Source organism: Paralichthys olivaceus, chromosome 18 (assembly GCF_024713975.1).
Source record: "Paralichthys olivaceus isolate ysfri-2021 chromosome 18, ASM2471397v2, whole genome shotgun sequence".
Classification (NCBI taxonomy): domain Eukaryota; kingdom Metazoa; phylum Chordata; class Actinopteri; order Pleuronectiformes; family Paralichthyidae; genus Paralichthys; species Paralichthys olivaceus.
In genome coordinates, this window is record NC_091110.1 from 16,885,727 (window position 1) to 16,897,436 (window position 11,710).

An 11,710-nucleotide genomic window follows, 5' to 3' on the forward strand; every position below is an offset into this window, starting at 1 on the left:
TAGAGCAGAGCCTGCACCAGACGTGACACCAAGAAGGACTCTTTCAGTTAGACCCCTTTCAGTTCCTTTGCTTTATGTTGAACAATCCAGCAAAGATTATTTCTTTAGACTCTTGTTTTGTTTTTCATTTTAAATTACGAGGTTAACCCACACTTGGGCACCAACGATAATGTTCTGCACATTAAATAAAATCAACACCAAAACATTATAATATCATAGAGTCCTGTCTGTTTTCGATGCTGAGTTAAAACAAACACAAACTTCAAATGGAAACATGCAAAGTGAGTTTTTTGAGCATTACATTGAGGCACAATAAATTATTGGATAAAACAAAACAAGACATAATTTGAACAAATCAATTGATTTATGATTAACAGTACTGATATGATTCCTTACATATATGGGTTCTACACTAAAGGTGCACAGTTATTACACAAGCTATTCATTCTTAGATGGTTTGGGAAGGCTGGGCAGGACGCTGGTCCAGAAATGAACGTAAGGCTCTCTCATCTTCTGTCCCACAGAGTCATTATTCGTTTTGGAATTGATATCCAGGAACTTCTGTCCAGTGATGGTGAATTCGGGCCAGGTGACGGGCACACTTAGCTCTCCTTTGTTGGGATCTCTGTGGAAGCAAAAAAAACAGAGCAACTGAATTGCGGCAGTTGTGTTTTTCTATTTCAGTCACTGATTTATCTTCAATATCTGTGATTCTGCTGTGTATTGTGTCTGCAGAATTATACCCAGTTCTGGCGAAGTTGGTCCAGTAGGCAATCAGGTAGCCGGAGACGTCACGGTAGCGAGGCAAGTATGACAGATGCATGCTGAAAGGCAGTCCGAACACATATTGCAGGTCATCAGCATGGTCGGCTCCCATCCACTTGGGGTAGGGTCTGCCAATGCCGCCCAAATAGCTGGGCTGGGAGAATGAGTACGAGTAGGTACGGCCAGTTCTTTAAAAGAAAGAAAAAAGATGCTCTTTAAAAGCTGGATTCTTATTAAATCAAGATAGTTTCAGACAATAGAGAAAGTCCAGAATTGTGGGCCAATGCACGGTTCTGGTAGAAATGACAGACATATAGTTGTACAAGCCTTGTTTGCCCATGTAAATTTATCCTCCTACCTTTGCCACCTTGGCGCTGAAAAATTTAATCTCCAACTTCTAAATCAATATGGTGAAACAATGATAATGACAATGATAAAGCTAATGAAAGATCCTTTTCTCACGTGGCATTGGCAGCATGAAGGTAGAGAGCAGCCTGTGTAGGAACCAGGAAAATGTAGTCTGTTCCAATCTCCACCACAGTTCTCTTGATGGTTTCCCTGCTGGGATTTGATCCCCAGGTTGAGTTGTACGTGGAGAAGGCGATGTCCGAACCAGCCTGGCCCTTATCCTTGGTGTATGAAGCCAGAAGCCTCTTCACAACGTCACTGCACATGTGAATGTTTGAAAGTTAGGTCTGATAAAAACACTGCCATGTGATGCTAGTTGATGTTTCGCACTGATCACATGACTTGAACTCACACAGAAGTGCCCACCAGGGGTAAGTTGATTGAAGGAACATCTAAACTCGTGAAGAGGTGTCCATCCATGTCGTTGATTCCAGCGATGTAGTCAATGTCAGCGGCATTGTGGAACAGGTTGTGAGGCGCATCAGGCAGGAAGTCGCCATCGATCACAGGAGACAGGAGCAGGTTTTCTACAATGGGGCCTAACGGGGACAAGATATCAAGTGGCATCTTACTTAACATCTGACAGAGCTGCTGTTGACATTTAGTCGTTTAAACGTTCATTTGTCATTGCTGCTCCCTTTATCTCTGTCAGACATTTTCTCATGTATAAATACTTTAAACATTGACTTTTCTCCGTTATGTTACAAACTGTTTCTTCTAATCAATTTTGTAAATGCTGTTATTTTGCTGATGTTCTCAGTTACACGTGACATCTCTTGCACTTCTGTCTGTCCTGGAAGAGGAATCCCTCACATGTGGCTCTGCAGAAGCTCAGTCCATAGAGACTTGGCTTGGGAACCAGAGGGTGGCCGGTTCAGCATGGACAGAAGTTGGAGAGGTGCCAGTTCACCTCCTGGGCACTGCCGAGGTGCCCTTGAGCAAGGCACCAAACCCCCTAAGTGCTCCCCGTGTGCCTTCATGGCTGCCGTGTGTTCCATGTGTTCACACGGGAGGGTTAAATACAGAGGTCAAATTTCCCCATGTTTGCATGTTGAATGCTGTGTGTGTGACAATAAAGAGGACTCTTAACCTTGTGACGCTCTATGAGACCAATTTGTGACTAGGGGCTATTCTATTGATTGCTTTATGTCACATCTGCGAGATAGAAATATGCCTATTTGCTCACTTTGTAATCTATCTACAATGTGTATTTCTATTCACTCTCAGTTGGACCTTAGGCAGTCGTTTCATATCAGATTTCTCTTTATGTCCAGTTAAACTGCTTCAGACACAAACACAGCTCCTGCAGGTAAAGAAAAGCAGCTCTGTAGGCTAAAGTGTAAATGTAAGCTAGGTGACTGTGTGGACTGCAGTGCTTACTATCAGGTGAGCTGGACAGACTGATAGGGCCGGCCAACGTTAGCTTCACAGGATCGGCTATCTTCAAACAAGCGGCCATATTTTCATCCGTGGGGCAGTTGACCTTCAGAGCGACCTGGGGGCGGGGGGGTTCCATTTACATTTAATACACAGTGATAATCTGTAAAAGCCTGATAACTATTAATAAAGAGAGTTCAAGTCTAATCAAGGAAGTGAAACCTTTATGAGAATCTGTGATGTACCTCCTCAGCAAACTTGCGGGGGTTCTTGTTGATGGCCCACGGGCAAAGGGCAACTCCACTCTGGGAGATGGCTCTCTTGAACAACCCTTTGTTGTGGGGAGTGAGAGTCTGTGGGCAGACACACAAAAAAACAAAAAGGTTAGAGTTATACAAACAAACTACACATTTTATTCAGGGGTGTTGCAACAGGGTATGGAAAGCACACAATGGTCTGGGTGCCTCAAGAGAGGGGGGCCCCCGAGAGCAGCTGATCTACAGCAATGACAGCTCTGTTAAATTCTATGATTGGCTGTGAACGGTAGACTACAACACTCCATGCCACGGGGCCTGGTAAGGGGGCTTCATGACCATGGTCCTGTGCATTTGGTTCAGATTTGTTCGATGCCGGGCCCCCTTGGTCCCTTTTGCTTAAGACCCACAAAGTCTCTTGAAATGCTCACGATTTTATCATCATGTTTTTCAACCTCTCAGGTGTTTCTACTTCAAAACACTCAATGAGCTACATGTCTAGTAAATAAAACTCACCTGGAAGCTAACACTAGCTGCACCTGCAGACTCTCCGAAGATGGTGACGTTGTCGGGGTCTCCTCCAAATGAGCGGATGTTCCTGTGCACCCAAGCGATGGCGGCCTGCTGGTCCCACAGACCGTAATTTCCTGACAAGATGGAAAATGTCATTATAGTTGGCAGGGGTCAAAATCTAATTGATTCTGTGGCTGTTGTGAGAGAACAAACGGCCATCTACCGGGCAAGCTCGAGTCTCCAGTGCTCAGGAAGCCCAGAGTTCCCACACGGTATCCCAAAGTCACCACAATAACATTTCCTCTGTCTGCAATCTCCTGGCCGCTGTACAGATAGGTGGTTACTATTTTAGAACCCATCGAGCTTCCGGTCAGGAAGCCTCCTCCATAGATCCACACCATGACGGGCAGATCTGTGGAGACTACAGACCAAATAGAATCAGAGACAGCTGCAATGTTGATCTATCATGAACAATACTTTGTGGTTCTCTCTGTGCTTACCTGTGCTGCCATGGGGAACCCAGATGTTTAAGTAAAGACAGTCCTCACTCCCTCTGGTATGGGTCATATAGAATTTTAACTGAAGGCATCTCTTTCTGAACTCAGTGGCCTTTAAGATACCTGATAAAAGACATACACACGTTTAAGTTTTATAATTATATAGTTCAGGCGCTGACTGAGGCTCATTTATGTTAACAGATAAAACAATGACACTAATTTACCATAATACAACAAAATGAACAGATTTGCCTGAATAAGCAACAATAAAACCTTTTCAATTGGTTGGTTTTTGATTTGTGAGAGAGACAATCACCCACCGTCCCAGCCAGGGTGACGCTTTGGCTTCTCAAACCTTCCAGGGATGTCAGCAAAAGGAACCCCTCTGAAGACGTCCATGTGACGACGGAACCCAAGACGAATGTTCTCGCCCTGCACCATCCCCCCCTCCGTGTTCACTACCCCAAGCTAGAGATTCAGCACAAAAAAGTTGTGAAATATCAAAATCACAGAATGACATTTGGCATCCTTGAATTAAACAGATGTTATATTTTTTTGTCAAGCACTTACAGAGGCCCCAGAGACCACCTCCAGGAACACAGCAAAAGCGACCAAAAGCCCCAGCCTCGCCATCGTGACTGTGATCACCAGGTTGGTTTTCAGGCTGGACTTTTATAAAGGTGACTCCTCCCCTGAACATCTGACCACGGTGCAGTGTGACGGATACTTTTTTCACTGTTACATAACATAATATTTAACCACCTTTTCCTAACAGCACCTGAGATACAACAGATTCTAACTTCGTTGCCTTAATAAAATATAAAATTAAAACCATTTTGAAAGGTAACTGATATAACCTTTGAGAAGTGATTTTCCAACTTTTGCAGTTTTGCATCAGGAATCCAACCTGGACTATAAATGTCTTTGCTACAATAAAGAAAACTTTAGTAAATTAAGATGGGCATCTATCTTATATACTGGATATAAAACATATAATCATACAGGACCTTTCAAAACCCATTTAAACCCGCATAACATGGGGTCTATATCACATCTGCTGCTGTCAGACTTTACAATCAGCACTGCTTCCAGTAGCATACATCTGCATACAATTTTTATAAATACCCATATTTATTATTTATTATCACTAGTAAATACACTGCCACACTGTCTTTCTGTAAATGTATTGCACACTGAATATGTTCATATGTAAATAGGAGTATATTCTTTCTATTCTATTTTCTTACCTTTAAATGATCTTGTTTATTTTTCACAAGCGTTACTGTTTTTAAAACACTACTGTCCTGTTGCTGCTGTGGCAAAGAAATGTCCCCGTTTGTGGGACAATAAAGGTATTCTGATTCTGATTCTGATTCTGATCTGTCCAGGCAGTAGCATTATGCTGCTCGGACTGCTTGCGTAAGTGCAACACTGTTTGTATACTATGAACTGGAAGAACTGCTGAACTGTTTGATCAAATGTGTAGTGTTTGTACACATAGGACAGAGAAATCGATGTCAACTCTTTCACCATGCAGCAGTTGAAGGACCGTTATCACAGACATGACAGAGGACAGCTGCATGTTCCAAACCTTCTTGTCATAAGAGATATTTGTCAGATTCTTGAGCTTGTCGTGGCTTTGAAGGTCCAGTGTGTTTTAGGTGAAAGGGAACTTTTGGTAACATGATGTTTTCACAAGTTCGTTTCATCTAAATTGTATGAATTGTAGTTTCCTTTACCCCAGAAAAGGCCCTTCATATTTAAATACTTTAGATTTAATTACTTTATATTTACTTCGAGGGGACCCTCTCTACGGAGGCCGCCATGTTTTTACATTAGTCCAGACTGGACAAACTAAACACCTTTTGAGTTCATATGACAACTGAAGCTACCACAGGTTCTTTCTCATGTTTGGAAGGAGAGGGTGAGGTGAGGGGTGTTCAGCTGCAACATGACACTTCAACACTAGATGTCACTAAATTCTACACACTGTACCTTTCAGAGCTCTGTCCCTGTTTGGTCAAACAGTAACACTGAAACCTTGTTTGTGGTCAAAACCAGCAGCTGTGACTGGAGACACTCTGTGTTTTCACTGTTCTTCAAGTAAGTCTCAGACCTTCTGCTTCACGTGAACGAGCTCTGATCTCACTGCGCATGTCTCTCTGAGCGAGTAAGTGGGGGAGGGGGGAGGGACGGAGCTCAGGGGCCTGTGTGTGTGTGTGTGTGTGTGTGTGTGTGTGTGTGTGTGTGTGTGTGTGTGTGTGTGTGTGTGTGTCTGCACTGTCTGGGAGCACACACGCACACACAGAGCTCGTTCACGTGAAGCAGCCGGTCAGAGACTCACTTGAAGAACAGTGAAAACACAGAGTGTCTCTGGTCACAGCTGCTTCATGATCAGAGCTGAAGCTGCAGTTGGTTTGTATCGAGCTGGAGTTTCTGTTTGCTCCTCCTCTCTGAGCTGCTCTCACTTTAACTCATAAACTCTCATCACTGGTCATCAGGACCTGATCAGTACATGAAGTTACTCAGTGTCTGTTCGATTCCAGATTTCATGAGACTCATTTTAAACATCATGAAAAGTGACTCGTCGACACTTTGCGCTCAGTCCAACACGAATCGAGACGCTCACGGTCAGGACTCAGTGATAAAATGACCAGAGCAACACAAAGAGATGATCAGACACCATCCATTAATAACTGGACAGGCAGAAGTAGTAGAACTGGATCATCACACTCCTGCGACCAATCCTGCACAAGACTGAGGTTAGGACCGCCTTTCTCATTAGCATACGGACACGGAATGCTTGAATAAATCAATGTGGAAATAAATGTAAGACATTTATTTATTTATTTTCTTATTTATTTATGCATTTATTTATCTATACTTATAGTCATCCATAGCAACATGCCCTCTCTAAAAATATACTTATGATAATGTTATGACATCTGTACATTTTCAGCTGTGACAAGGCTTGTTGACTTTCATAATGAAAAAAATACACATATGTTATAAACTCTCACCTGTTTTGTTGAACGTAATAGGCAGACTGTAGTTAAATGCACTCCTCTTGGCTTTTACGGGCAGGTCAGATATTGAATAACCTCAAAAAATGAGGAACTAGAAGTCGATATCAGTTATATTCCACAAAGTCACCAAACGTATTGTTACCTGAAATCCAGGGTTTGGTATTTCTTGGAGTCTGGGTTTTTTCGGGGGTCATAGCCGAACCACACCCACAGACTCCTCCACTGCCTATAGTTGTTATATATATAGTATAACTATATATAAAACTTTACAAGTTGTGTAATCAAGTATGTTTTGCAGCTCCAGACAAGTTTTTTGGGGGGGAAGAGGGGGCAAGATTGCTCTTTTGATAGTAAAGGTTGCCTACCCCTGCACTAACTGAACTGCATTACAGACCTCCACTGCAGGGTCACCTATTGGGCAACCTGAGAGCAGAGCCTGCACCAGACGTGACACCAAGAAGGACTCTTTCAGTTAGACCCCTTTCAGTTCCTTTGCTTTATGTTGAACAATCCAGCAAAGATTATTTCTTTAGACTCGTTTTGTTTTTCATTTTAAATTACGAGGTTAACCCACACTTGGGCACCAATGATAATGTTCTGCACATTAAATAAAATCAACACCAAAACATTATAATATCATAGAGTCCTGTCTGTTATCGATGCTGAGTTAAAACAAACACAAACTTCAAATGGAAACATGCAAAGTGAGTTTTTTGAGCATTTCATTGAGGCACAATAAATTATTGGATAAAACAAAACAAGACATAATTCGTACAAATTTATTTATTGCTGATGTGATTCCTTACATATATGGGTTCTACACTAAAGGTGCACAGCTGTTGCACAAGCTATTCATTCTTAGATGGTTAGGGAAGGCTGGGCAGGATGCTGGTCCAGAAATGAACATGACGCGCTCTCATCTTCTGTCCCACAGAGTCATTCTTCATGTTGGAATTGATATCCAGGAACTTGTGTCCAGTGATGGTGAATTCGGGCCAGGTGACGGGCACACTTAGCTCTCCTTTGTTGGGATCTCTGTGGAAGCAAAAAAAACAGAGCAACTGAATTGAGGCAGTTGTGTTTTTCTATTTCAGTCACTGATTTATCTTAATAATAATAATAATGGCTTGAATTTATATAGCGCCTTTCACAGGACCCAAGGACACTTTACATAGGTTTGTGAGGACAAGACAGAGGAGAAAAGAAAAAAGTAAACAAGATCAAATTTAGCAGCAGGGTGGAGCATTAACTGAGGCCAAAGGCTTTAGTGAAGAGGTGGTGCTTGAGTGCTTGAATCTTCAGTTTCTGTGATTCTGCTGTGTATTGCGTCTGCAGAATTATACCCAGTTCTTGCGAAGTTGGTCCAGTAGGCAATCATGTAGCCGGAGACGTCACGGTGGCGAGGCCAGTATGCCAGTGGCGTGGTGAAAGGCTTTCCAAACATGTACTGCAGGTCATCAGCATGGTCAGCTCCCATCCAGCTGGGGTAGGGTCTGCCAATGCCGCCCATACGGTTGGGCTGGGAGAATAAGTACGAGTAGGTACGGCCAGTTCTTTAAAAGAAAGAAAAAAGATGCTCTTTAAAAGCTGGATTCTTATTAAATCAAGATAGTTTCAGACAATAGAGAAAGTCCAGAATTGTGGGCCAATGCACGGTTCTGGTAGAAATGACAGACATATAGTTGTACAACCCTCATCCTCCTACCTTTGCCACCATGGCGTTGAAAAAAAGATTTAATGGTGAAACAATGTTAACGACAGTGATAAAGCTAATGAAAGATCCTTTTCTCACGTGGCATTGGCAGCATGAAGGTAGAGAGCAGCCTGTGTAGGAACCAGGAAAATGTAGTCTGTTCCAATCTCCACCACAGTTCTCTTGATGGTTTCCCTGCTGGGATTTGATCCCCAGGTTGAAGTGTATGTGGAGTAGGCGTTGTCAAAACCAGCCTTGCCCTTATCCTTGGTGTATGAAGCCAGAAGCCTCTTCACATCGTCACTGCACATGTGAATGTTTGAAAGTTAGGTCTGATAAAAACACTGCCATGTGATGCTAGTTGATGTTTCGCACTGATCACATGACTTGAACTCACACAGAAGTGTCCACCAGGGGAGAGTTGATTGAAGGAACATCTAAACCCGTGAAGAGGTGTCCATCCATGTCGTTGATTCCAGCGATGTAGTCAATGTCAGCGGCATTGTGGAACAGGTTGTGAGGCGCATCAGGCAGGAAGTCGCCATCGATCACAGGAGACAGGAGCAGGTTTCCTACGACAGGGCCTAACGGGGCAATATATGAGCAAACGCTCATTACAACTGTCTCACACACAAGTGGCATCTTACTTAACATTTGATAGAGCTGCTGTTGACACTTAGTCGTGTTTTACATACTGTATATGAAGAAAACCTTAACATTTAGGTTAAAACGTTCATTTGTCATTGCTGGTCCCTTTATCTCTGCTCACTTTTCTCCGTTATGTTACAAACTGTTTCTTCTAATCAATGTTGTAAATGCTGTTATTTTGCTGATGTTCTCAGTTACACGCGACATCTCTTGCACTTCTGTCCGTCCTGGAAGAGGAATCCCTCACATGTGGCTCTCTCTGAGGTTTCTACATTAACAGGGTTTCTTTTTTTTAATGTCCAGTTAAACTGCTTCAGACACAAACACAGCTCCTGCAGGTAAAGAAAAGCAGCTCTGTAGGCTAAAGTGTAAAAGTAAGCTAGGTGACTGTGTGTGGACTGCAGTGCTTACTATCAGGTGAGCTGGACAGACTGAGGGAGCCGGCCAACGTTAGGAGCGCAGGATCGGTCATCTTCAAACAAGCGGCCATATTTTCACCCGTGGGGCAGTTGACCTTCAGAGCGACCTGAGGGGGGGGGGGGGGTTCCATTTACATTTAATACACAGTGATCATCTGTAAAAGCCTGATAACTATTAATAAAGAGAGTTCAAGTCTAATCAAGGAAGTGAAACATTTATGAGAATCTGTGATGTACCTCCTCAGCAAACTTGCGGGGGTTCTTGTTGATGGCCCACGGGCAAAGGGCAACTCCACTCTGGGAGATGGCTCTCTTGAACAACCCTTTGTTGTGGGGAGTGAGAGTCTGTGGGCAGACACACAAAAAAACAAAAAGGTTAGAGTTATACAAAGAAACTACACATTTTATTCAGGGGTGCTGCAAACTTGTTGGATGTAGGGCCCCCTCGGTCCCTTTTGCCTAAGACCCACAAAGTCTCTTGAAACACTCAATGAGCTACATGTCTAGTAAATAAAACTCACCTGGAAGCTAACACTAGCTGCACCTGCAGACTCTCCGAAAACGGTGACATTGTCGGGGTCTCCTCCAAATGAACGGATGTTCCTGTGCACCCAAGCGATGGCGGCCTGCTGGTCCCACAGACCGTAATTTCCTGACAAGATGGAAAATGTCATTATAGTTGGCAGGGGTCAAAATCTAATTGATTCTGTGGCTGTTGTGAGAGAACAAACGGCCATCTACCGGGCAAGCTCGAGTCTCCAGTGCTCAGGAAGCCCAGAGTTCCCACACGGTATCCCAAAGTCACCACAATAACATTTCCTCTGTCTGCAATCTCCTGGCCGCTGTACAGATAGTTGTTCAGGAAGTTAGCACCCATCGAGCCTCCGGCCAGGAAGCCTCCTCCATAGATCCACACCATGACGGGCAGATCTGTGGAGACTACAGACCAAATAGAATCAGAGACAGCAGCAGTGTTGATCTATCATGAACAATACTTTGTGGTTCTTTCTGTGTTTACCTGAGCGGCCATGGGGAACCCAGATGTTAAGGTAAAGACAGTCCTCACTCCCTCTGGTATCGGTCATGATGAGGTTCACCTGAAGGCATCTCTTTCTGAACTCAGTGGCCTTCAAGACACCTGATAAAAGACATACACACGTTTTAAGAGAAGCATGAGACTCAAGTTTTCTTGATTACTGAAGATCATTTACGTCAACAGATAAAACAATGATACTAATTTACCATAATCCACTTTAGCAATATGCCATCATGAGTTTTTAGTTAATGGTCTGAATGTTAAATCTAATTTGTGAGCGAGTCAATCACCCACCGTCCCAGCCAGGGTGACGCTTTGGCTTCTCAAACCTTCCAGGGATGTCAGCAAAGGGAACCCCTCTGAAGACGTCCATGTGACGACGGAACCCAAGACGAATGTTCTCGCCCTGCACCATCCCCCCCTCCGTGTACACAACCCCAAGCTAGAGATTCAGCACAAAAAAGTTGTGAAATATCAAAATCACAGAATGACATTTGGCATCTTTGAATTAAAAACAGATGTTATATTTTTTGTTTAGCACTTACAGAGGCCCCAGAGACCACCTCCAGGAACACAGCAAAAGCGACCAAAAGCCCCAGCCTCGCCATCATGACTGTGAGAACCAGGTTGGTTTTCAGGCTGGACTTTTATAAAGGTGACTCCTCCCCTGAACATCTGACCACTGTGCAGCGTGATGGCCACTTTTCTCACCGTTGCATAACACGTACTATTTAACCACCTTTTCCTCGCAGCACCTGACATACAACAGATTCTAACCTCGTAGCCTTTGCCATCAACTTTAGTAAATGAAGATGGGCTTCTATATTAAATGCTGTATATAAAACATATAACCATACAGGACTTTTCAAAACCCATTTTATAATGTGGATGATACAAGGCACCTTATTAAAAAGTAACATTTTTAAGACACTAGAAGTAGAGCATGAGGTCTGTATCACATCTATGTCTGTCCAGACATATGCAGTTAGGACATTGAAGGAATTTAGTTCAGTGTATTTCAGTAAAGTTTCCAGGTGGACCTCCAAAATTTGTGTTAGTAATTAATTATCTGAC

General features: G+C 43.3%; 2 protein-coding genes across 2 annotated transcripts; both read right to left on the reverse strand.

Annotated features, from left to right (window-relative positions):
- Positions 1-345: 345 nt before the first annotated feature.
- On the reverse strand, positions 346-4,527 carry LOC109640309 (bile salt-activated lipase-like). Its single transcript, XM_069514150.1, has 11 exons — positions 4,385-4,527; positions 4,135-4,282; positions 3,818-3,937; positions 3,541-3,738; positions 3,321-3,451; positions 2,796-2,903; positions 2,554-2,668; positions 1,526-1,712; positions 1,228-1,431; positions 744-953; positions 346-625 (listed from the first exon to the last, which is right to left on the reverse strand). The coding sequence occupies exons 1-11, from the start codon at positions 4,445-4,447 to the stop codon at positions 439-441; spliced, it is 1,671 nt and encodes a 556-aa protein (XP_069370251.1). The 5' UTR covers positions 4,448-4,527; the 3' UTR covers positions 346-438.
- Positions 4,528-7,605: 3,078 nt separating this feature from the next.
- LOC109640303 (bile salt-activated lipase-like) lies at positions 7,606-11,320 on the reverse strand. Its single transcript, XM_020104213.2, has 11 exons — positions 11,182-11,320; positions 10,931-11,078; positions 10,619-10,738; positions 10,342-10,539; positions 10,122-10,252; positions 9,838-9,945; positions 9,593-9,707; positions 8,931-9,117; positions 8,633-8,836; positions 8,184-8,393; positions 7,606-7,875 (listed from the first exon to the last, which is right to left on the reverse strand). Exons 1-11 carry the CDS (start codon positions 11,245-11,247, stop codon positions 7,707-7,709), a joined length of 1,656 nt encoding a protein of 551 aa, XP_019959772.1. The 5' UTR covers positions 11,248-11,320; the 3' UTR covers positions 7,606-7,706.
- Between the last annotated feature and the right edge of the window lie 390 nt (positions 11,321-11,710).

What these genes read in the sequence shown, in the direction of transcription:
- LOC109640309 (XM_069514150.1), bottom strand. Translation starts at nt 4,447, where the DNA reads ATGGCGAGGCTGGGGCTTTTGGTCGCTTTTGCTGTGTTCCTGGAGGTG. An exon ending in CCCGCAAGTTTGCTGAGGAG is followed by an intron (nt 2,669 to 2,795) that starts GTACATCACAGA and finishes CCCCGCCCCCAG; the next exon opens with GTCGCTCTGAAGGTCAACTG. An exon ending in ACCAACTTCGCCAGAACTGG is followed by an intron (nt 626 to 743) that starts GTATAATTCTGC and finishes TTGCTTCCACAG; the next exon opens with AGATCCCAACAAAGGAGAGC.
- LOC109640303 (XM_020104213.2), bottom strand. Translation starts at nt 11,247, where the DNA reads ATGATGGCGAGGCTGGGGCTTTTGGTCGCTTTTGCTGTGTTCCTGGAG. An exon ending in GCGTCACCCTGGCTGGGACG is followed by an intron (nt 10,739 to 10,930) that starts GTGGGTGATTGA and finishes GTCTTTTATCAG; the next exon opens with GTGTCTTGAAGGCCACTGAG. An exon ending in CAGCTAGTGTTAGCTTCCAG is followed by an intron (nt 9,946 to 10,121) that starts GTGAGTTTTATT and finishes GTCTGCCCACAG; the next exon opens with ACTCTCACTCCCCACAACAA.